Consider the following 22064-nt stretch of genomic DNA (forward strand, 5'->3'; position numbering starts at 1 on the left):
CTCTAAGGCTGTGCTGGAGCAGGAGGCTGCAGTAGATGACCCAGGAGGCCCATCTCCACCCTGGGATAACTTCCACTAACAAGCAGAATAAGATGCTGTTGTAAACTACAGCATGTGACATCTAACAAGACCTCTCCTCATCACATAGCTTCTACCTCCCTGCTAATAGAAAGCAAGAGACACTCATTTTTGGAACTGAAGCACTCTGAGCTTTAGCTAATCCTTTATTTGAATATGTGTTGCAAACCCCTGCACGCCATAAGGCGGCCCAGTACCAAACACCTTCAGACCATGCATAGCTTTATTCAAAGGCTGTATTTTGAATTACTCTTCAAAGAAATCCCAAAAGCCAGAAGTTTGCAGCACAGACTGGGTACCAGTGACTACCTAAGAATCTTAAGTTACCTGGCACCTAGCAACATGGCTAGCAGGCACAGAGTAGTACATAATGCGTTAGAATAAAGGCTAAACTTGAAAGCTTTTCTCTCTCCTTGCAGCTACCAGAGCAAGGAAATCCAGATCAATAGCAGCTAGACTAAGGTAACATCAGTTTCCACAGAAGGGTCACCAAGCTGGGGCCAAGGAATTAGCATGCATTTAACAATCTTCCTTCCCCTTGAACCTGAAAATTCACCTGGCTGTTAAAAATTCATGTAGTGCAGTTTTGTCCTTTAAGTAATTTTGGAATACACAGTTAGGAAGGCCTTGAAAGGGGCTCTGCTAACACAATCTCAAGTTGATAACCAGTGTGTGTTTATCTGGGGATTGTGTTCAGTATTAGCCAGCAGATTTCTTTTAACCACAAGTGGGGAAAAAAAACTAAGGGAAAACACCAACAAACTGAGGCTTTCTTTTGCTTGTAGCATTAATACAAAATAGCCTCTCTTCAAGAGCAGATAACTTGAAGTTGACATTTAAGCATTTGTCATCCTTACCCCGCCCCCCCCAAACCAAAATAAATGCATTCAGGCTGGCAAACTACAGCTGAAAGTTTCAGACTGGACATTAGGTAAAGCTTTACCAGAAGGGTAGTGCAGCACTGGAATATGTTATGCAGAGACAGTAGGGCATCTTTCCAGCCTTGGAGGCCTTCAGGACACTAGAAAACTCAATCATCCTCCTAACCAGAGGAGGACATTAACTTTTTGTTCAGAGGAAAACTTTGAGGATCCTTTCAAAATAACGTTTAGAGGATGGCACACTTAACTCCTTTCCCAGAAAGTTAGTGATCACTTCAAGTCCATAGAAGTCTTCCAGCAGAACATTTTATTCTCATTAAGGACAAAGAAATATCAACCAACAGCTCAATTAACATGACAAAGATCAAACAAGCCCTGTTCAGCCTTTTCTACTTAACATGTGAAAAAGAGTTTAAAGACATCTCATGTGTCCAAACTGTTCACATTAAAACTTGAGCTCACCCTTTAGCATAAGCTCAGCGATGTGGCTCTTGTGTATAGCAAGTGGAAACAATTTAAGTTACCAGAACAGCTGTGTTTAACAAGTACTGAAGCACTGGATTTTAGATTGCATTTACTGGTGTGCTATTAGACTGCTTTCCTTGCATCTCTTCTGTCTCAGGCAGACTTGCAGAGAGCCACAGCAGAAAAACGAACTTCTCCTTTTTCACGTTCTGTAAATTGCCTGCAGATCTTGGCAGACTCCTTGGAAGAAAAAAAAACACACACCTTTTTAGACTACCAGAATATACTTTCTATAGAGACCAAAACTTTGCAGCTCCACTCTGAGTTCCACCAAGTCACAAGATCTTGTAGCACCAGCTAATAAATAACATATCTTGGTCTGCGGCACAATACTACCTTGTTACCATGATATAAGCAGCTCTAACTTGTAGAGCAAGTAGTTAGAGCCACTATATACTGAATGCATGCCTCTTACTCTGGGAAAGAAGCGGCAAATCAAAAGTCTTACCTTCAACAGCAAGTCATCTGAGCTCGTGCCATGGTTTACAGGAAATGGCATGCGCCCATCTGTGAGAGAAAGTCCTATCACTCAGTGTACTTCATATTACTTCATAACTAGCAGAACTGAGCATAATGGGCCCAAGACAACTACGCACATTAAGATACTTGGGAGGTCAGAAGAAATTAGGTGTATAGCTTGAGTTAGAAGGGGACTAAGTATTCCTAGCTCTAGAGGACACGACATACTTTAGAAGGGGGCCTAGACCTTCAGAGCAACCCATGTTCAGGTAAAATCTTCAAGTGGAGATAAAAGATTACTGTATTTGCTTTGACTGCCTCAGTGAACAGCTTAACTAGCACCAAGTGTCTAGCCTGAGCTCCCAGCAGTGCTGTGTAGTAGGCCCAGTCCAATTGCAGATTTCTTGGGACCTTACCCAATTCATAGAGATGTCCATCCACATTGACAAACAGGATGAAATGGAAGTTCACACTGTTGTCCTCAATCTTAGGAAAAAATATTAGATACATTCATTAGATGAAAGAATTCTAATACTGCAAACCTGACTTATGACTACAGGAAAGAGATGTCAACAACAAAGCAATAGCAAAGGACTAAGAAGTAGAGCTGAAGAGATCTCTGCAAGACTTCAAGGTCAAGCATGAGAAATCATAATGTACAGTCACATTTTCAGACTGGGTCTGAACCCAAATTTCCAATCCATGTTTGAGGAAGAAACCCCCACACAAGCATTCACCCATGAGACATTTCCTCCCTCATAAGCTCTTAACAGCTATCTGCCAGACAAAAACCTGTACTGCTATGCCACCCTAAGGTACACCTTCTCCCAAAATGTTGCACATTATCTTACCCGACATTGTCCTTCTTGTGCAACAGAGTTGTGGACTTCTTGTATAGCCTTAAGAGAAAGCAGATATAGGTTACTACATCCTTAAGAGCCAATAGCTGTCAGCAGTTCGTATAGTTCATGTACCTTATTATTTGCAAAATGCTTAGCTCTCTCTTCAGGTGACAGATCAGCTGTTTCATCAAGAAACTTCTTCAGGGCAGACCCCTCATCTGCATAAGATGATCAAGTATTTTATTCAGTATAGAGAACATCAGTTACAGTTCAGATGCAGTCCACAACAAGCAATGCTTGTTGCACTATAAGATGACCGCATGTATCCTGAAATAATTTCTAGTATAAGCGTAAGTGTAACTACCACATCAGTAACTTCTGGCTAGATGGACTAGCTAACAGTTCACAAACAGCCAGAGTTCAAGCACTTCAGGGTACTCTGGATGGTTGTCTTGGACTTCGCTTTTAGACTGATTTATAGGCTACTCTAAGCACATCTTTCTACATTCGACATAAATGGAACCAAGAACTTTCTCTTCAGTCAACATCAACATCCATGCCAACAGCCACTTCTGAACAGGATTCTTCCTAATCAAACTTTGTCTTATGTGCCCTTTTCATCTTGCGCTACTCACCAGGATACCAATTCCCCAGCTACCCGATGGCAGTCAAAGTATATTCCCCTCAGCAAATCAAGCAGCAGCTGAGACCAACTGCCCCTTTTCAAGAGCTGAAAGGCCAACTGAACTGAAGCAGTAAAGCAAGACTTGACCTGGCCTGCATGAAAACCTCATGTGTCCTACAGGCCATACCCACCCATTTTCCTCTGCCAAAAAAAAAAAAGAAGAAACTGAAGCACTTCACAACATTCATACTCACCAAGCTTCAGTTTGTCTTTATTATTAGCAACTGCATGTATCAGACCAATTGTTCCACAGGAGTTACTGACTGTCTGCTTCAGGAAATACACCTTGGGACTGATTTCTTGCTCCTTTATTTTCTCAGTCTGTTGCTTCCTGAAGTTCTCATGCTGTAAACATGTAACCGTTAAGCATCTCGCTGCAGCAGTGCCTTTTTATTGTATAAGCCACTAGGCAAATGAGATGTGCAGGACAACCAACACCAGAACTTGACAAAGATTTACCCAGAAAATCATCTTTGTGGCACAGGTCTGGTAAAGCATCATTTATCTACGCTGGATGCAGGCCAAGTCTTAATGGACTACCTGCATGACTCAGTCATACCCAAAGGCGCTGTTCTTAGCCTCTCCATTTCTTCTGTACACTGAAAATGGCTTGAGGTGGGAAATCACGTTATGCATAGGCTCTTTTATATTCTCTCCCAACCATTTCAGCCCATTTAATGAGACTATTCAGCTTGTCTCCGCAACAGTCTGCCTTTGTATCTCTAAACCATTCCCCTTCATGAACCCCGCCCCATTACAGCAACATACAGATAAGCATAAAACCCATAATAACAGAAAAGCAAAACCCCTCAATCTAAACAACTAGCTAAATATACTTTATTTTAAAGTCGATCTCCCCATCTACTTCCTAGGTATCAATTGGACTAAATGTGTCATTACAGAAGTAATTCTGCACACCTCCCCCCAGACGGAATGATTCAGCATGGCAACAGAATTGCTCGCTCTCTAGGCTACGTGTGTCTCAGCCTGAGGGATAAACATGAAGCAAAATGTAAGAGGCCCTGGTACGTTGGTTAATTCGTTGTGGTTCAGACTATTTGGAGGCTGGGGCTGAGCACCCAGCACACACTACCCACCACTCCACCAGCGCAACCCCAACCCAGCCCCAACCGTCTGACATCTGCAGAGATGACACAGACACACTCTTGGCAGCAGCCAGCGCTACCAGCAGGTACAGGTGCTGCTGCTGGCATTTACCTGCTTTATTCTCCAGGGGCACTGGGGCCAGGTGCAGCCCAGCCCCCTTACCTGGGGTGGGAGCACAAGCCTCGCGCGGCACCTGCGGCCACGCAGCCCTTTGGGGGGGGGGGGGGGGGGGGGGCAGGCTGGTCACCTGCACCCAGCCAGGTGCCGCCTCCAGCCCAGAGGGCGCACCGGGAGGGACCCAGCGGCCACCCCGCCACCCCCGCCTACCTGTTCGGTGAGTGGGAACAGCAGCAGCAGCGCGCAGGCTGGGGCCGGGACGGCGCCCAGCGCCTCTTCCTCGAAGCCCAGCACGTCCACGAAACGCCAGCCGGGAGCCACCCCCAGGCGGGACAGCACCTGTACGGGGCACAGCGGTCACCTCCTGCCCCCCCCGCACCCCGAACCCCGCACCCCCTCCCCGCGGCCGCCCCGGTGACACAGCACAACGCGCGGCCCCGCGGCGCCCCCTGGCGGCCCCGCCCGGCGAGGCGCAGGTGCGGATCCAGCCCGGCAGCGATGGACGGAGACAGGGCGGCGCCCGCGGCCGGCGGCGGCGGAGACTCACTTTGTTCAGCATCTGGAAGACAATGAGAGGGATAAAAGGTGAGCGCCGGGAGAGACGCGGCGGCCCCCGGCCCCCCGCCAGCCCCTCGCGCACCTCGGGGTTGATCTCCATCGGCTGCCAGGCCATGGCTGCGGGAGGAAGGCTGCGCCCCAGGCAAAACGAAATCCCCCGCGACCACCCGCTGCCGTCGACGCTGCGACGCGGAGCCGCCCACCCGGCTCTTATATAGGGGCGGGCTGGCCCACTCCGCGCCGCGTGGGGGTGGTGGGGAGGAGCGGGGCGCGACCAAGGCGCGGGGGGCGCGGGGGGCGCGGGGGGCGCGGGGAGGGGCGCGGAGGCCCCTGGGGTTCGGGGGCCCTTCCCCGTTGCGGGCCCGGCGGGGGGAGCCGCGGGCGGGGGGCGGCGGGGCCGCGTCCGGCACCGGGGTTGTGTGTGTGTAGCCTTTCGGGAGAACGATAAAACCGTCGCGAAAGTCAGAGAATCACAGAATCACCAGGTTGGAAAAGACCTTGGATCATCGAGTCCAACCACTCCCATCTGCCACTAAACCCTTCCCCTCAGCACCTCGTCTGCCCGTCTTTTAAACACCTCCAGGGATGTGGGGACTCAACCACCTCCCTGGGCAGCCTCTACCAGCACCCGATGATCCTTTCTCTGAATTTTTTTTTTCCTGATATCCATTCACTTGTCTGCTGATGGCATTTCTGCAGTTTCATAGAATAGAATCATAGAATAACCAGGTTGGAAGAGGATCATCGAGTCCAACCATTCCTATCAAACACTAAACCGTGCCCCTTAGCACCTCGTCCACCCGTGCCTTAAACACCTCCAGGGAAGGGAACTCAACCACCTCCCTGGGCAGCCTCTGCCAGTGCCCAATGACCCTTTCTGTGAAGAATTTTTTCCTAATGTCCAGCCTAAATCTCGCCTTGATGGAGCTTGAGGCCATTCCCTCTTGTCCTGTCCCCTGTCACTTGGGAGAAGAGGCCAGCACCCTCCTCTCCACAACCTCCTTTCAGGTAGTCGTAGAGAGCAATGAGGTCTCCCCTCATCCTCCTCTTCTCCAGGCTAAACAACCCCAGCTCTCTCAGCCGCTCCTCGTAAGACTTGTTCTCCAGCCCCTTCACCAGTTTGAAGCAATTCCCTAACCCGTCCAATGAAGTTGGCCATAAAACATCGGGCTTTTTATCTTTTATTCATAAGCCGGCAATTTCTCCATTGGAATAGAACATCTCTGAGCTAGGAAATGAAACCAGGCTACCTGAAGTATTAGAAATCATGTGGAGTCCAAACAGCCTCACAGATTTCGCTGGTAAACAGCCAGACGGCAGCCTTGTGGATAACCGAGAGACGCTTCGCAGTTGTCTTTCAAACAATGCACATACTGAACAACATAGTCAGCTGAATGTCTGCAGTCTGTTTGTTTCGATGACTTTCTTCTTTTGGTTTTCCACCCTGTTAGAGAGTAATTTGGACCCCAGTGAGGCAAAATTTCTAAGTACCTGCCTAATTTCAAACATTTAATTTATCTGCTGCACTGTGGGGAATCATTCACACAAGCAGGTTGCACGCATTTTTTTTAAATGGAGACCCATTTATCAACCCTGCTGAGTTTGCAATGAACTCCTAGGAAAAGAAGCTTATGGTTGGATCTTTGAAATATGGCCATAAAAGGGTCAAGATGCAGTGTCACATTGGTTCTACCCGTAACAAGTCTCAGTGAAAAGTCAGGATAGCAAGAGTTTGTGTTTTATATGCAAAGCTGGGATGTTTCCAGACAGGGTAAAACCTTGAGCAACCTGGGCTGATCTTGTAGCTGACTCTGTTTTAAGCAGGAGGTTAGTCTAGAGACATCCTGACAGCCTTTCCAGCCTGAGGTGTCCTGTGATTTGGTTTATCACGGTAAAGGGAAGAGCGGTACACACTGTACAAAGATTTTTCAGGGAGGAGGGGGAGAAGGCTCACAGTAAATTACTGTCAGCTGGGGTTGTTTAGCCTGGAGAAGAGGAGGCTGAGGGGAGATCTTACTGCTCTCTACAACTACCTGAGAGGAGGTTGTGGAGAGGAGGGAGCTGGCCTCTTCTCCCAAGTGACAGGGGACAGGACGAGAGGGAATGGCCTCAAGCTCCGCCAGAGGAGGTTCAGGCTGAACATTAGGAAAAATTTTTTCACGGAAAGGGTTATTGGGCACTGGCAGAGGCTGCCCAGGGAGGTGGTTGAGTCACCTTCCTTGGACATGTTTAAGGCACAGGTGGACGAGGCACTGAGGGGCATGGTTTACTGTTTGATAGGAATGGTTGGACTCGATGATCCGGTGGGTCTTTTCCAACCTGGTGATTCTATGATTTTAGCTGAAAACAATCATCAATACCCATAAGCAAGCTAAAAATGCCCCAAAATATTTATTTTGTAGACAGTATCTTTGACTACCTTTCCTTTTGTGATCAACTCTTAATGCACTGTAAGATGCAAGTACAGCAAAGCAACTTGTATGAGCAAGGATGATGCTAATGGCTCCTGATACAAACGTAGGAGAGACTGCATGCGGTTCCTCTGAGAGGATGGCAAAGCACACATCTTGCAGCCTGTAAAAGAGAAAGCTGAGAATAGCAAGACAAATCCTATCTCTGAATTGCTCACTGGCAAATGGTGGCTATAACTTCATCCTGCCTCAGAGCAATGGCAGTGCTCAGGTCCCTAGCTTACAGTCAGCCCTGGCATGGCTCCTGTGCCTAGGCTGTCGGAAGAAACAGCAAATAGCTGTACAAATGTTGTTTCAGTCTGCGTGTGCCACAAGGAGCACAAAGGGGCCGTACCAGAAGTCATCATTTCTAAGGGAGAATCTGCCAAATCTATCAATACATTAATTTTAAGTAAACAGTAAGTACAAGACAAAACTTCTAAAAATCTGCTACAGTTGCATAAAGATGCCTGCCTCTGGGAAGTTATGTAAAAAGTGAGTGCTGCATTATATCCAACCTGCTGATTCTATGATTCTATGATTCTATATCCAGTCCCCATCTACCTCCTTGCAAAGACAAAGGCTCGGGACTGTCTTCCTTCAGTGCAGGTAGATGTACCTACCACATTTAACCAATTATATTCCTATTACCACGATAAAATCAACTGACCCGAAAAAGTGACTCAAAATACTTGTGAACTTTCTGGACTGTCCAAATGTGATAACGGGTGTTCCAACACTTTCTGCGAATAAAGCTTTTGCTCAGATGTCTCATCTGTTAGGTTGGTGCAAAAATAATTGCTGCTTTTAGCCATCAACTTTAAAGCAGTATATCTCAGCTTAGAGTAAAATTTATTAATAGAAATAAGAACTATTAGAATTGATGCATTATTACTAACAGGAAACAAGTCTGTCTATTCTGGTAGACCAGAATTCTGGATTCCTGGAACTGATTAACTCATGAAAGGTGTTTTGAGCTGCTGCTTGATTGTGGAAAACCTTCTCTTGCAAGAAGTTGTTGAGATGCTTGAAAATGTGGTAATCAGTGGGAGAGAGGTCTGGTGAGTAAACTGTTTGAGGAAGTGTTTAGTAGCCCAGTTTGCGAAGCTTCTGCACAGTCATTTGTAAGACCTCCACTTGGGAATTGTCATGGAGAAGAACGGGTCCTTTTTGATTAACCAGTGTTGGATGTAAATGTTGCAATTCTTGGTGCATTTTGTTGATTTCCTAGCAAAACTTCTCTGCTGTGATGTTTTCACCAGTATTTAAGAAGCTGTAGTGGATGATTCCACTTGCTGACCACCCAACAGTCACTGTATCCTTCTTTCGAAGCAGCTTCAGTTTGTGGAAGTGTTTTGGTGCTTCATCTCAGTTCAGCCACTGCACAAAATGCTGTTGGATATTGCATAGAATACATTTTTTTGTCACTTGTCACAATGTGATCAAGAAATGGATCAGTTTTTGATGTGCAAAAGAAGTGCTGAGCACAGTTCATAATGGCAATTTTTAAAATTTTTGTTCAGCTCATGCAGCACCCTTTTGTCAAGCTTTTTTGATTCTCTGGTTTGGTGCAGATGTCAAACAACTGTTGAATGGTCAACATTTAGTTCTTCTGAGACCTCTAGAGTTGTTCGGTGTGGGTGCCCTTCAATAATGGCCTTTAATTGTTTGTTATCTGGCACAGAAGGATATCTGTGACCCTTTGCATCTTCAAGGTTCTTGTTTCCCTTATGAAGTTTTTTGAACCAGCGTTAAGCTCTATTTTCATTGACAGTCCCCTGGGCAAATACTTGGTATATATTGCTAGTAGTTTCTGCTGCTAAGCATCCTCTTTTGAAATCACACAACAAAATTGATCAAATTTGCTTTTTTCCCCATCTTTAAATTGACAAAAGTAATAGAAAATAAGAATAAACAGTGGGAACAAAACCATAAGCATGAATAAGTAGAGTGAATTTTGTGCTTTAAAATGATGTGCTACGTGAACACAGTTAAATAAAAGTTTAATCCAAAATAAGCATCACAGTTTACAACAATAAAAACTGCTATTACTTTTGCACCAATGTAATAGAAAGTGTGTAAGGAAGAATCTTTGCTATATGTATAATCTCTTGGCAGATTTCTTTGTCTCAAATATAGGATCTGGTGGTAGTATTTACTTTCTCCCCATGTTTCAGTTGCAGGCTTACATAAGGAAGAACTAGGTCTATAATTAAGGGCTGTTTCTGACTTTGGAAGATCTAACAAAAGTAGCTATGACAAGCAGGGTGGTGTAGGAGACAGAGCTGTCCTCATACAATGCAGAGCTCCTGTAATGGGAGCTAAGGTTGTAAAGTATTCTTTAGAAAATAATTTTCCTACTGTTCTGCCAAAATCTAAACCCTAAGGCAGACCATGTCCCCCTCCTGCAGCTGCACTATCTGCGCTTGCCTAGTAAACACCTCATACCTGTACCTTTCTTCATTTTCTTATAATACAACTTGCTTCCAAAAAGAAGGACCCCAAGCCATTCCTGGAAGTCTCTTCAGCTTCCTACTCCCTACCTCCCAAACAAACTACCAGAGTCCATAGCTGGCTGGAGGTGCCCAGGGCAGCAGGATCTGGGTACATGGTGGTGCAGGTGCTGGAGCCACAGGAACCAGTTGCTGCATGTCACCATTCTCCTGGTGCCCCTTTGCACTTCCCCTACAGTGAGGTGAAGGTATTTGAGACTACTGTAGGTGCACCTGCTGGGTTGGGAGCAAGTCCTGTTTGAGGGCAGCTACAATATTTCAGTTATAGCATGGTAGTGTGCTTGAGAGAGGTTGACTTAAAAAGAAATGAAGCATCCTTGAAGAGTTGCTAGGACTACTTTTGCCTAAGACCAGTTCTGAAATAAGTCATAGTGTAACTAAGGTGATATCCATCCATCTATTATAGGGACATTTAGGATACCTTCATAATCAGCAGCGAGAAGAAAACATTTAAAAGCATGAGTCAGTGAACCAAATAGAAGTGTTAGCTTTGAGCTGAAACAAACTGTACTCTAGAAACATCAGTTTCTCTCCCTTGACTACAAAGAGAGCGTATGGGGCCCAGTTCAGGTGTAGGGGTCTGTAGCGGTGACAACAGCTTTCAGATGGATGAATCCAACTTTAACTGCCTGGTAATGAGAGAAGCATACATATTTTTACCTTGCAGCTCACCATAATCAATCTTATCAGTATGCATTATGGCATATAGCAAGGACAGACTTTGTTTCTGCATGAGAGGCTTTTAGCCTGGTAGATATGTTTTGGCAACTAGCATGCAGTCAGTAGCTGGAAAGCTAATAAAACACCATCCTTATTTTCCACCACTAACATTTTCCATGTTAATATATCTGCACATCTATGTCTGCATCACTGTAAAGGACAGATTTAAGGGAATTCCCCCAACTGCATTTGCAATTAGATTCCACCAGAGTGAAGATATATATATTTTTTCTCTATCACTGCTATACCACCAAATGCATATAGCTTTTCCAAAATGAAAAATTGCTATTAGCTGAAGAAAGCCTTTCTCCCCAATTAGATGTTGGAGAAAGTCTTATATGTTGTGGGTTAACCGGAGCAGGCAGCTAAGCTCCACACAGCTGCTCGCTCACTCCTCCCCAGCAGGGTAGGGGAGACAATCAGAAAGGCAAGAGTGAGAAAACATGTGTCTTGAGATAGACAGTTTGATAAGCAAAGGCGGGGGAAGTAATAAAAAACCCAACAAGTGATGCAAAAAGCAATCATTCACCACAAGCCAAATGATGCCCAGCCAGTCTCTGAGCTATCGCCCACTGGAAAACTTCTCCCTCAACCCCTAGCTTTTACTGCTGAGCACAATGCCATATGGTATGGGGTATCCCTTGCGTCAGCTGGGGTCAGCTGTCCTGGTTGTGTCCCTCTCAACTTCTTGTGCACCCCCAGCCTACTGGCTGCAGGGACAGCGTGAGAAACAGAGAAGGCCTTGATGCAGTGCAAGCACTGCTCAGCAGAAACTAAACATCGATGTGTTATCAGCACTGTTTTGGTCACAGATCCAGAACAGCACTATGCCAGCTGCTATGGAGAAATTAACTCCATCCCAGCCAGAACCAGTACACTGTGTCACAAGGTACTGAGCCAAAAAACACACGAGAAACATATCTGAAGCCACTGCAGGGACAACAGGCATTGGGAATCTGTGTAAGGTAGTAAGATCCCCCCTTCTCTTCTGGTTTGGAGCACAGCAGTAATTCCTCCATGTGGGTGTCCCAGCCTTTAATTAGAAGCTGAGGGATCAAGAGGACAAGCACAGATGACAGCTTTATAGAGGGCCTGGGTTATGAAAAATGTGAGCGGGGAAAGGGAGTGTGTGTTTGCTTCTGAATTGCAGCCAGGTTAATTTAAATACTTCTGTGATGAGTCTTAGTGACTGCAGCCCAGTGCAGTGGGGCAATGTAAGTCCAGTTACTGCTCAGCACCTGGCTGTCAGCACCTGCTCTCCAAGCCCATGGGCCAGGAGCTCTGGGATAAAATGTCTCAGATGTCAAGCAGGAATAAGACTGGGAGGTGAAAGGCATTCAAAGCAGCTCAGAACTAAGTTGGGAATGGGGGGAACCCCCAAATCTTTCTTTATTTAATGTAAAAGTTGGAAAAGTTAGGTTCTCCTCTCCCCTTCTCCATAAGGAGGGGATATTTTGGCTAGGAGATGTAATGACTAAGGATTGTTGAGCTGGAAACATGCTGAAGGGTGTGAACTCTGGATCTGACCTGTGATGAAGCTCAGCCGGAGAGGGGTAACACAGAAACTGTTGCAGATAAAAGTGTAAGGCTGATGAGAGGGGCTGATCTGCCAGAGACTCTGTTTGTGTATATTGACTGTTGGCAGTGACTCTGCAATTGCTCTGAACTACAGCCAAGCCCTCCAGCATGTAAAATACAAACTTACAGAATGCAATAGCTCTTCTGAAAATCTGTAGGTGGAAGTGTTAAAGTGCTAAAATATAGTTTTGAAGACCTGCCTTGAGATTCTGAGTTCTGAAGAGTGTGGCTATGGCTTTCTTAAGTTCAGCTCTGTCTGGCAGGATGCTTTAAGATTCTTCAGTGTTCCTCTGCAAAATTGTGTCCACCATATGGTGATGGTGTTTATCAGGGGCACAGCAATAGTCTTAGCTTCCAAAGAAAATATATACTATCTGCTTTTACTTTATATGAAAGCTTGCAAAGCTTGTCTCAAGAGGCAAGACAGCTTATTGGCACCTAGGCAATTGGCATGTGTCTTGTTTCTCTGAAATGCTTTCTGTGGTGACGTTTGCAAGCCACCCTTTTTTCTCTGTAGGCAGGAACAATGCATCTTTCTAGTCAAGTCTAGTAGAGAACAATTCCTTCTTCCTCTGTCTTTGTTTTGTTAGTTTATACGTTCTTCTGATTACTGCTTATATCTGGAGAGTAAAATATACATCTGAAGGAAGAGGACCCAATTTTGTGCACCTTTTTAGCATAACACACATAATAGCTAATAATAATGACTTCTAATTTTTATGTAGCACTTGGATGATCTGCGATATGGACTTGCATCCCTACTTATATTTGCAAAAAAAAAAAAAAGAGCTCTTCCTGCTTGCATGACAACAGAGGCACCTGTAGACAAGGACTCTCGTGTGAAGGGGGTTTATTGTGAAATGTTACTCATCTAGTTCAGCGCAAACTGTCTTACGCTAGGTCCTGGAGATCAGAACATCTTCCTTTGGGGGGATGAAAGAGGAGATAGACAGTGATGCAGATTAACTCAGATGTAAAAGACATTCCTTCATCTTGTCTTTTTTCATGCAAGTAGTGACCTTTAGCAGAATCTAAAGTAGTAGATACTTGAAATCAGTGAACAACAAAGCCACATCATAACAACAACAAAAAAAGAAGCTGTTTAGCTAACTCAGTCACAGAATTCTGAAAGATGCTTGCTTTGTTCCAAACATGTGATGTTGTCTATTACTCTTGCTGTATCTTATAGTGAAATGTTGCCGTTTGATTTTTATATATATCTTCACCCCACCTATATAAATTCTGAAAGAAGGTGTGCCTAGCTCAGCATGTTCTCTGAAAACCCTACTTCCATAACAAAACCATCTTAGATAGTACAATCCACCCTGAACTTCCTTACATCAACAGGGACATGTGTACCACAGTGTTTACACCAACTTGGGTGAAAGGATTTACTTCCTCACCTACATGTGCACACTCTTATCAGAAGTGTGAGGATTTTAATTAGAGAAGCACCCTGAAGTAAAGCCTCAGCTGTACACAGTTTGTGAGAAGTTCAAGCATAGTTCTACTACAGCTACTTCACCTGGGAAGCAATGTTGGCACAGAGCTGCTGCCAGTCCAGAAAAAGCCAAGAGCCCCAAGATCCCTGGATTGCCCTGAGACCCACCTGCCATTCTGGTCCTGTCCTGAAGTAGCCTGGCTGTGTGGGACTGTATGGGAAAGGTATTTTCTCCATCTAAGCCTGTCCCAAACTACCTTTATCTACATCACTCCTAAAGCCTATGGCACATCTTGGAGTTCCTAGCCACTATGTGTGTGTGTTGGGTGTGCAGCTCTGGCAGGCTGGTGACTCAGAAGTGACTCAGAGCAGCACAGCTCAGTCACTTTCTCAGTGTGACCACAGTAGATATAAAGCCTCAAAGTCCTAGAGCTGAGTTGCTCTTGCTTCTCCACTTTGTAACAGCTCCTAGAAGCATTAAACAGATCCCTTAGTCATGCTACTGGAATTCAGTATGTACTTCTTATCCCCGAGATCTCCAAAGTCTTGCCTGCACCAATTCCTGTGTTAATTACAAATTGACAGTGGCTATTCACTTGCACTTGCAAGACAAATCTTTGATTTCAAAATGTGTAAGAAAGAGAGACTTAACCCCACATTAATAATCACTTTCCAGAAGTCCATCTGGCAGAACATAATTCTCAGCTGAGTTTTAATTCTGTCATAAAGTGTTTCACATGTGGTGACCACCTGGTGTATTGCTAACGCAAAGCAGTTGTGTTGTACATCCTGCTTTTACTGGGGGAAACAGCAGTGCCCAACTGCTCTTTTACTGCTGTGGATATCAGTGGTGGAGGTTTATTAGCATTGGCTCAACTGCAAGCAATTAACATTAAAAAAACCGTGAAACAAGCCCAGTAGGGAAGCTGCTCCTTCCAAGCTTGCCTTTCCCCAAGCCACTCTTGGAGCTGAACTCCATAGTGCCTCCTGTGCGTCTTCAGATGCGTCATCAGTGGAGATGAAGTGAGGCTTTTCTCCCTCTCTGCTCCAGAAATTTTTCCACGCTATTCAAGGAGGAGAGTATTTCCAACCTCCCACCTTCAGAGAAATGTTTAGACAATGTTTGCAACTGATGGAGAAACTGTTTTTCTGAAGATGGGTTGAACGAGCACTGTTTTTACCCAAAGCACATGTGGGTATGAAGAACACCATCATTTGGTCCTTGAGCCTTATTGTTTTAGTGGAGGCATTTACCTTATGGATGTGTATGCTGATATAAGTTCTTTCTCAGCGGGGAAAAATATTTAGATGGCGAGGGAAGCTAGACTATGGATCAGAAAAACAATGGGACTGCATCACATTCTGCAGCTGCGAATATAAACGCAAAACATGCTACTTTTTCCAGTGTATGCTTATACACATAGGGCAAAATTCCCATTGAGTGCATTTGCAGCCTGGGCTTTTCTAGCTCTATTTAGGGCATTGCACACTGGACTTTTGTCTCTCTTGTTTCAGAGACAAAGCACTGCCCTCTGCTCTTAGTAAACCCAGCATTTTCAACTTTATCTTAGTTTTCTATACCACTTAATGTGTAGTAATGGATGTGAATGTGTATATGTGCGTACATAGCATATGAGTGGCCTGAGAGGTGGGTTTCCTGATTGCCTGACAGGGAGCTGTACTGCTGCACCATCCTTGGCTGCCTGGTGGGAAGCAGAAGCAGCAGCACAGAACTTTCAGGGAAAGCTCCACGGTGCGAGAGCACTAGGGCTGAAACACAGCAACTGCTGGCCGTGGAGAGGTGTTGGTCTAAGACTGCTACGCTGTTCTTTATTTTGTGCTGTTTGAAAAACTGCCTTCTCAAAAGATGGAAAAATTGTAGCCTCAAATGCAAATGACATTCCAAAAATTTCTGTTTCACATTCTTGTTTCTCAGATGTCAAAAAAGATTGGAGATCATACATTTTAGTGGCCATCAGAAAGCAGGGCTATACTTCCCATTCTAAGCACCTGTGGCAAGCTAGCTACACCTTAGCTTTGCAAGTGTGAACTATTCACTTTATTTGGCTACCTATAATTACAGGTCTTGCTTTGTGGCAGCTTTTGAGTATTTTCATCCACCAGAGCCACATAAAACAGTAAATGGAGTTTGCTAAGAAGTAGCTCTGAAAGCACCTACTGTTTTCCAGCAGAGTGCCTAAGCAGCTGCTCTAGAATTTAGAAACTCTGCATTAACAGCAGTATTTTCTTACCAACAGCCTGGCCCCTCCAGCTAGAAGGAAGTCCAAAATGGACTGTTTTTCTCCAGGTGGTCACTTGGTATGTTCTTCTATTTCACATATTGGGACTGTTTGCAAGCTAACACAGTCACCCTGGTCGCCTCACCCAGAACTTGTCATAGTGATAAAAAAACCATGGAGCTGCCCCTGCCTGGGTGAGTGGGTGAGTGAGTGGGTGAGCGGGTAGGTGGGTTGGGTGGGTTGGGTAAGCGCATCACGTCATCAGGGAGTTTATATACTCAGAGGCTGGGCCAGGCCACCTTTTCTTCACTCTGCCCTTAGGAAATCCCAAGGTACCACTATGTAACAGGCAAGGAAAGGAGAGATCAGAGAATATTACATCTAGTCAGATGTCTAACAGATCATTTATAACTTACTTTATAACTTACTTTACAACCATTCCTGGGTGTGAGTCTTTGCAGTCCTGAAGAGCTATATAGAAACTTTGAAATTACAATTCTGCATTGCTTGGCATGTCAAGCAATTAAGCAGTTGCTGGCCTGCAAATTGCTCTAGACTGAACTTGTACCCATACAGCCTTTGTTAATGTAGTGGTAATGTGCCTGAGATTGCTGATGCAGTAGGCAGGAGAGGGCTCCATGAATAACGCAGGAGGCCTTGATTCCTGGCTTGATTAAACTACTGGAGTAATCTTACCTAAGGCACTGGTGTCTCATGATATTTGCTTCTGTGTAAAAAACACAGGGAAGCTTCCCCATGGCAGGAACAGTATTTCAGTATACCGTTGCCCATGGAGCACTAGGAGACAAGAACTCAAAATAACAAGAGCAATAAATGCTTTCACACAGGTCCTAGGAAGCAATGTGTCCAGGGTACTAAACCATCTGTCCTCTCTATAAGCAGGAACACAGTCAAGCTTGTAAAGACAAATTACATGCAACAAGTTTAATTCTTAAATCTCCTAGCTGCATGGATAATGTGCACAGTGGTTTTTGTTCTTTCTGGAAAATATCTGATGTAGTATTTTAAAGATGGAGACTTAATGTCATAGTGAGTTGTGTATGTTAGAGAAACAGTTTCACAGAGAATTACCATTCTGCTGTAACTGATTTTTCCTAATTACTTTTCTAGGTTAAGTTTGGTTAAGCAAAAGGTTGTTTGATGATGTAGGTTCCTCTGAAATATAAAAATGCATTTGCACCACTAGATGGTAGCCTTGCTTATTTCATGTTCACCTCTTTTCTATTTTCCTCTTCAGCAAGGAACAGTTCATCAAGAGATGGGATCATGGCATACTTTAACTACCTCCCTACATAGACAAACCCTTAAGCAAAAAGCTGGCATATAAATGAAATCAAGGGGAGAAACTATTAACTTTTGCTGACAGCGCATTTGGGGGCCCAGTCCATCCCAAAGCAGCATCTGTAGACCAGTGCCATCCCAAGGAAGGTCAGGTGCAAAGGGTTACTCGCCAGTGGAGACTCCTATGTGCAGTTATTCCTTGCTGCAAAGTCAGGTGGACTTTAACCAAAATAAATTTGCAGTCATAATTCAAACAGCAAGATGATGATGAAATTATTTTGGTTTATAGAAAGGCCTCTTTTTCCCCCTGTTACGTCTATCAACACTGTTTGATGAGATGTTTGATGTCTTATGTACAGAGGCAATAAGTGCTCTGTATCAGTTCCTGATGACCACAGCTGCAGGAACTATTTCAGCATACTTGGTAAGTTAACACACCAGATTGCTCTAAACCAAGAGATCATAGAATCATAGAATAGTTTGCGTTGGAAAGGACCTTAAAGATCACCCATTTCCAACTACCCTGCCATGGACAAAGACAAGTCCCACTAGATCAGGCTGCCCAAGGCCCCATCTAACCTGGCCTTGAACACCTCCAGGATGGGGCACCTATATTTGATGAGAGTGGCTGAGCCTTTGCAAGCAGTACATCCACCTGGAAATGTTTCTGAGAAGTCTGAGTATATTGAGCAGCTGTCCATTTAGGATGTGTATGAAATTCCTTACTAAGCATCCCCAACACGTCATTTTTATGACTCTGCAATCCAAAGTGCATTATATAGAGTATACAGTATGTAACTAAAAGCTAATCATAATTTTAACCACAAAGTGAAAACCACGGTGCAGTGCTTTTGCATTTCTCACCAAAGGAATGTGAATTTATGAGTATCTTGTCTAGCTACTTCTGTCAGGGAAATATATGAATAGGCTATTCACTAATAATCTTGGGTAACCCCACAGTTGTCTTGCATCTCTCCAACAGATAAAAGTCCAGATTCCAAGGAGAGTTCTACTCCAGTATGCCATCAAAACATAAAAGCTTTCCCTCCTGCTGTCTGATGTACTTTGCTGAAGAGGGAAGCGCCCTGATTTGCAAAAGCTGGAATTTGGAGAATCAGTTTTGGACATTTCTATTACAGATTATTAGAACCATTTGGAGGCTTTTCTGGAGCTTCATGATAGTTCTGGATGTAAAAATATAAATTCAAATGTGAATTTTAGCTTATAAAAGTATTTCTCTTTAAACAAATTAGAAAATTAAAACACATCCAATTTCAAGAGAAATGGAAAAAATGTGGGTACTACTACAAACAATTATAAATAAAATTAGAGTTATTAAGTGTTAAAGTTTAATTTCCAGGTGCTTTGCTCTATATTATTACATCTTTGCCAAATGTTGCTTCTTCTTGTTGATCACTGTAGAGCTTATAATTGCAATTTTTTTCCTGTGCTTCAGGCTGTTGTATGTCAAGATGATCTTCTAAAATCATATATGTTTCTAATTAAAGATTTTATATTCCTTTTCATCTTAGTGATTTCTTTAATTGTGCTCAGTTCTTGAGTATTCTGCTGTGATCAGGAGCATAGATGCAAAGCTATGGAACAAAACACTGAAGAAGGTTCCAGAATGGATAGGAAAAATCATCTTTTCCAGGCAAATAGATTTGCCATAAATGGTGTGATAAATTTTAAGTAGACTTAGGCACTTCAGTGGGAAAGCTAAATGTGTTTAAGAGAAAATGAGACTGGGCATTTCATTATTATGTCATCTTTGACCTCCTTGTGTCTTTGGTCACTGTCGTACAGCACTGTATTTTACTGGTGATTGTTTAGTATCTGTTGTTCTGCGGACTTCCTAAGATTGTTAGAAGGTGTAGGAGTAGAAGGTCTGCTAGCAGTTGCATGCTTTCCACCAAGTTACCATCCCACATTAATTTTTTTGCTTTAGCAACAAGCAGTTTCTTTCCCTGTAACCTAAAAAGCCTGTCTTGACAGAACAGACAAAATCCCACATATTTGGAAGTCTTTAAACAGAAGGATCTTCATAAAAGCAGAGAATTGTTTGGGTTGAAAGGGAACTTAAATATCATCTAGTTCCAACCCCTCTGCCATGCGCAGGGACACCTCCCGCCAGATCAGGCTGCCCAAAGCCCCATCCAACCTGGCCTTGAACACCTCCAGGATGCGGCAGCCACAGCTTCCCTGGGCAACCTGTGCCAGTGCCTCACCGCTCTCATACTGAAGAAATTCTTCCTTATGTCTAGTCTAAATCTCTTCCCCTCTCCACTTTATACCCACAGCCCCTAGTGGTACCACTTCAAGCCTTTGTAAACACTCCCTTCCCAGCTTTCTTGCAGCCCCTTCAGGTACTGGAAGGTCACTATAAAGTCTCCTCAGAGCTTTCTCTTCTCCTGGGTGAACAACCCCAACTCTCTCAGCCTGTCCTTGTATGGGAGGTGCTCCAGCCCCCTGATCATCTTTGTAGCCCTCCTCTGGACCTGCTCCAACAGCTCCATATCCTTCTTATGTTGAGGATTCCAGGACTGGACGCAGTACTCCAGATGAGGTCTCACAAGAGAGGAGTAGAGGGGCAGAATCACCTCCCTCAACCTGCTGGCCATGCTTCTTTTGATGCAGCCCCAGATACGGTTGGCCTTCTGGGCTGCGAGTGTACATTGCCAGCACATGTTGAGCTTGTCATCCTCTCATGTATGTGTTCTTTTAAGCCTCACTACTGACTGTCTGGGACACTGCTATGATTCTCCACTCGTTCATCTCAACACGTGCCTAAGTTTTCACTCTCAACCTTACTCTGTGGTTCTGCAAGTGTGAGATTTCCAGGACTTTTACTTGTTTCCCCCCCCTTAGAACACCTTGTTTCTTTCCATCCATGTCAGCTATATAACGTCTGAGACCCAACAGCCCCCACCTTCCTGGAGCGCCATGCTGGAGTCAAGCACCCTCCATCACTCCACACCTAGAGGTGTTTGATGATGTTCCTTTAACCCTCCCCATGTTGCTGCTGGAGTCCATATCCAGTGTGAAAAACAACCTACCCTGCTAGGTCCCTTTGCAGAGCCTCCCTACCCTCCAGCAGATGGACACTTCCACCCAGCTTAGTGTCATCTGCAAACTTGCTCAGGGTGCACTCGATGCCTTCATCCAGGTCATTGATAAAGACATTGAACAGGGCTGGACCCAGCACTGAGCCCTGGGGAACCCCACTTGTCACTGGCTTCCAGCTGGATTTAACACCATTTTCCACCACTCTCTGGGCCCGGCCATCCAACCAGTTTTCCACCCAGGAGAGTGTGCGCCTGTCCAGGCCAGAGGCTGACAGTTTCTGAAGCAGAATGCTTAAGTGTTTAAGGGATGGGTGGACGAGGCACTGAAAGGCATGGTTTAGTGTTTGATAGGAATGGTTGGACTCAATGACCCAGTGGGTCTCTTCCAACCTGGTGATTCTATGATTCTATGCTGTGAGAAACTGTGTCAAAGGCTTTACTGAAGTCCAAGAAGACCACATCCACAGCCTTTCCCTCATCCAGTAGGCAGGTCACTTTGTCACAGAAAGTGATCAGGTGTTTGGCAAGACCTGCCTTTCATGAAGCTGTGTTGACTGGGCCCCTCACCACAAGAAGGATGTTGAGGCTCTGGAACGAGTCCAGAGAAGAGCAACAAAACTGGTGAGGGGGCTGGAGAGCAGGTCTTACGAGGAGCGGCTGAGAGAGCTGGGGTTGTTTAGCCTGGAGAAGAGGAGGCTGAGGGGAGACCTCATTGCTCTCTACAACTACCTGAAAGGAGGTTGTGGAGAGGAGGGTGCTGGTCTCTTCTCCCAAGTGACAGGGGACAGGACAAGAGGGAATGGCCTCAAGCTCTGCCAGGGGAGGTTTAGGCTGGACATTAGGAAAAAATTCTTCATAGAAAGGGTCATTGGGCACTGGAACAGGCTGCCCAGGGAGGTGGTTGTCACCTTCCCTGGAGGTGTTTAAGGCACAGGTGGACGAGGTGCTAAGGGGCATGGTTTAGTGTTTGATAGGAATGGTTGGACTCGATGATCCAGTGGGTCTCTTCCAACATGGTTATTCTGTGATTCTGTGATTCTGTGACTGGGCCTGATCACCCGGTTCTCTTGCATGTGCTTCACGATAGCCCTCAAGATCACCTGTTCCATGACTTTCCCCGGGACTGAGGTCAAACTGACAGGCCTGTAGTGCCCTGGATCCTCCCTGCGACCCTTCTTGTAGATGGGCACCACATCCCCCAGCCTCCCCTCCAGTGGAACCTCCCCAGTCTTCCAGGACAGCTGGAAGATGATGGAAAGGGGTTTGGCAAGCACAGCTTTAATACTCTTGGATGGATCCCATCCGGCCCCATAGACTTGTGGGTGTCTAGTCGGGCTAGCAAGGCTCTGACCACCTCCTCTTGGATCATGGGAGGGACTGAATGGGGACTGAGTGGGGACGTGGGCGCGCGCGCACAAGCGCGCCCCCGCGCGGCCCCTCCCCTCCCTCCGCCCCGGCCGCGCCTCGGGCGCGGCCGGGGCGGAGGGAGGGGAGGGGCCGCGC

The 22064-nt window shown here is 45.2% G+C and overlaps 1 protein-coding gene across 1 annotated transcript; it reads right to left on the reverse strand.

The window, feature by feature from the left end:
- Positions 1-1245: 1245 nt before the first annotated feature.
- Positions 1246-5469, reverse strand: UCHL1 (ubiquitin C-terminal hydrolase L1). The gene is made up of 9 exons (XM_069854903.1): positions 5335-5469; positions 5242-5253; positions 4905-5033; positions 3665-3815; positions 2918-3003; positions 2795-2842; positions 2360-2429; positions 1933-1991; positions 1246-1664 (listed from the first exon to the last, which is right to left on the reverse strand). Exons 1-9 carry the CDS (start codon positions 5365-5367, stop codon positions 1578-1580), a joined length of 675 nt encoding a protein of 224 aa, XP_069711004.1. The 5' UTR covers positions 5368-5469; the 3' UTR covers positions 1246-1577.
- Positions 5470-22064: the final 16595 nt, after the last annotated feature.

This window comes from Phaenicophaeus curvirostris, chromosome 4, assembly GCF_032191515.1.
Source record: "Phaenicophaeus curvirostris isolate KB17595 chromosome 4, BPBGC_Pcur_1.0, whole genome shotgun sequence".
In the NCBI taxonomy this organism is placed as follows: Eukaryota; Metazoa; Chordata; class Aves; order Cuculiformes; family Cuculidae; genus Phaenicophaeus; species Phaenicophaeus curvirostris.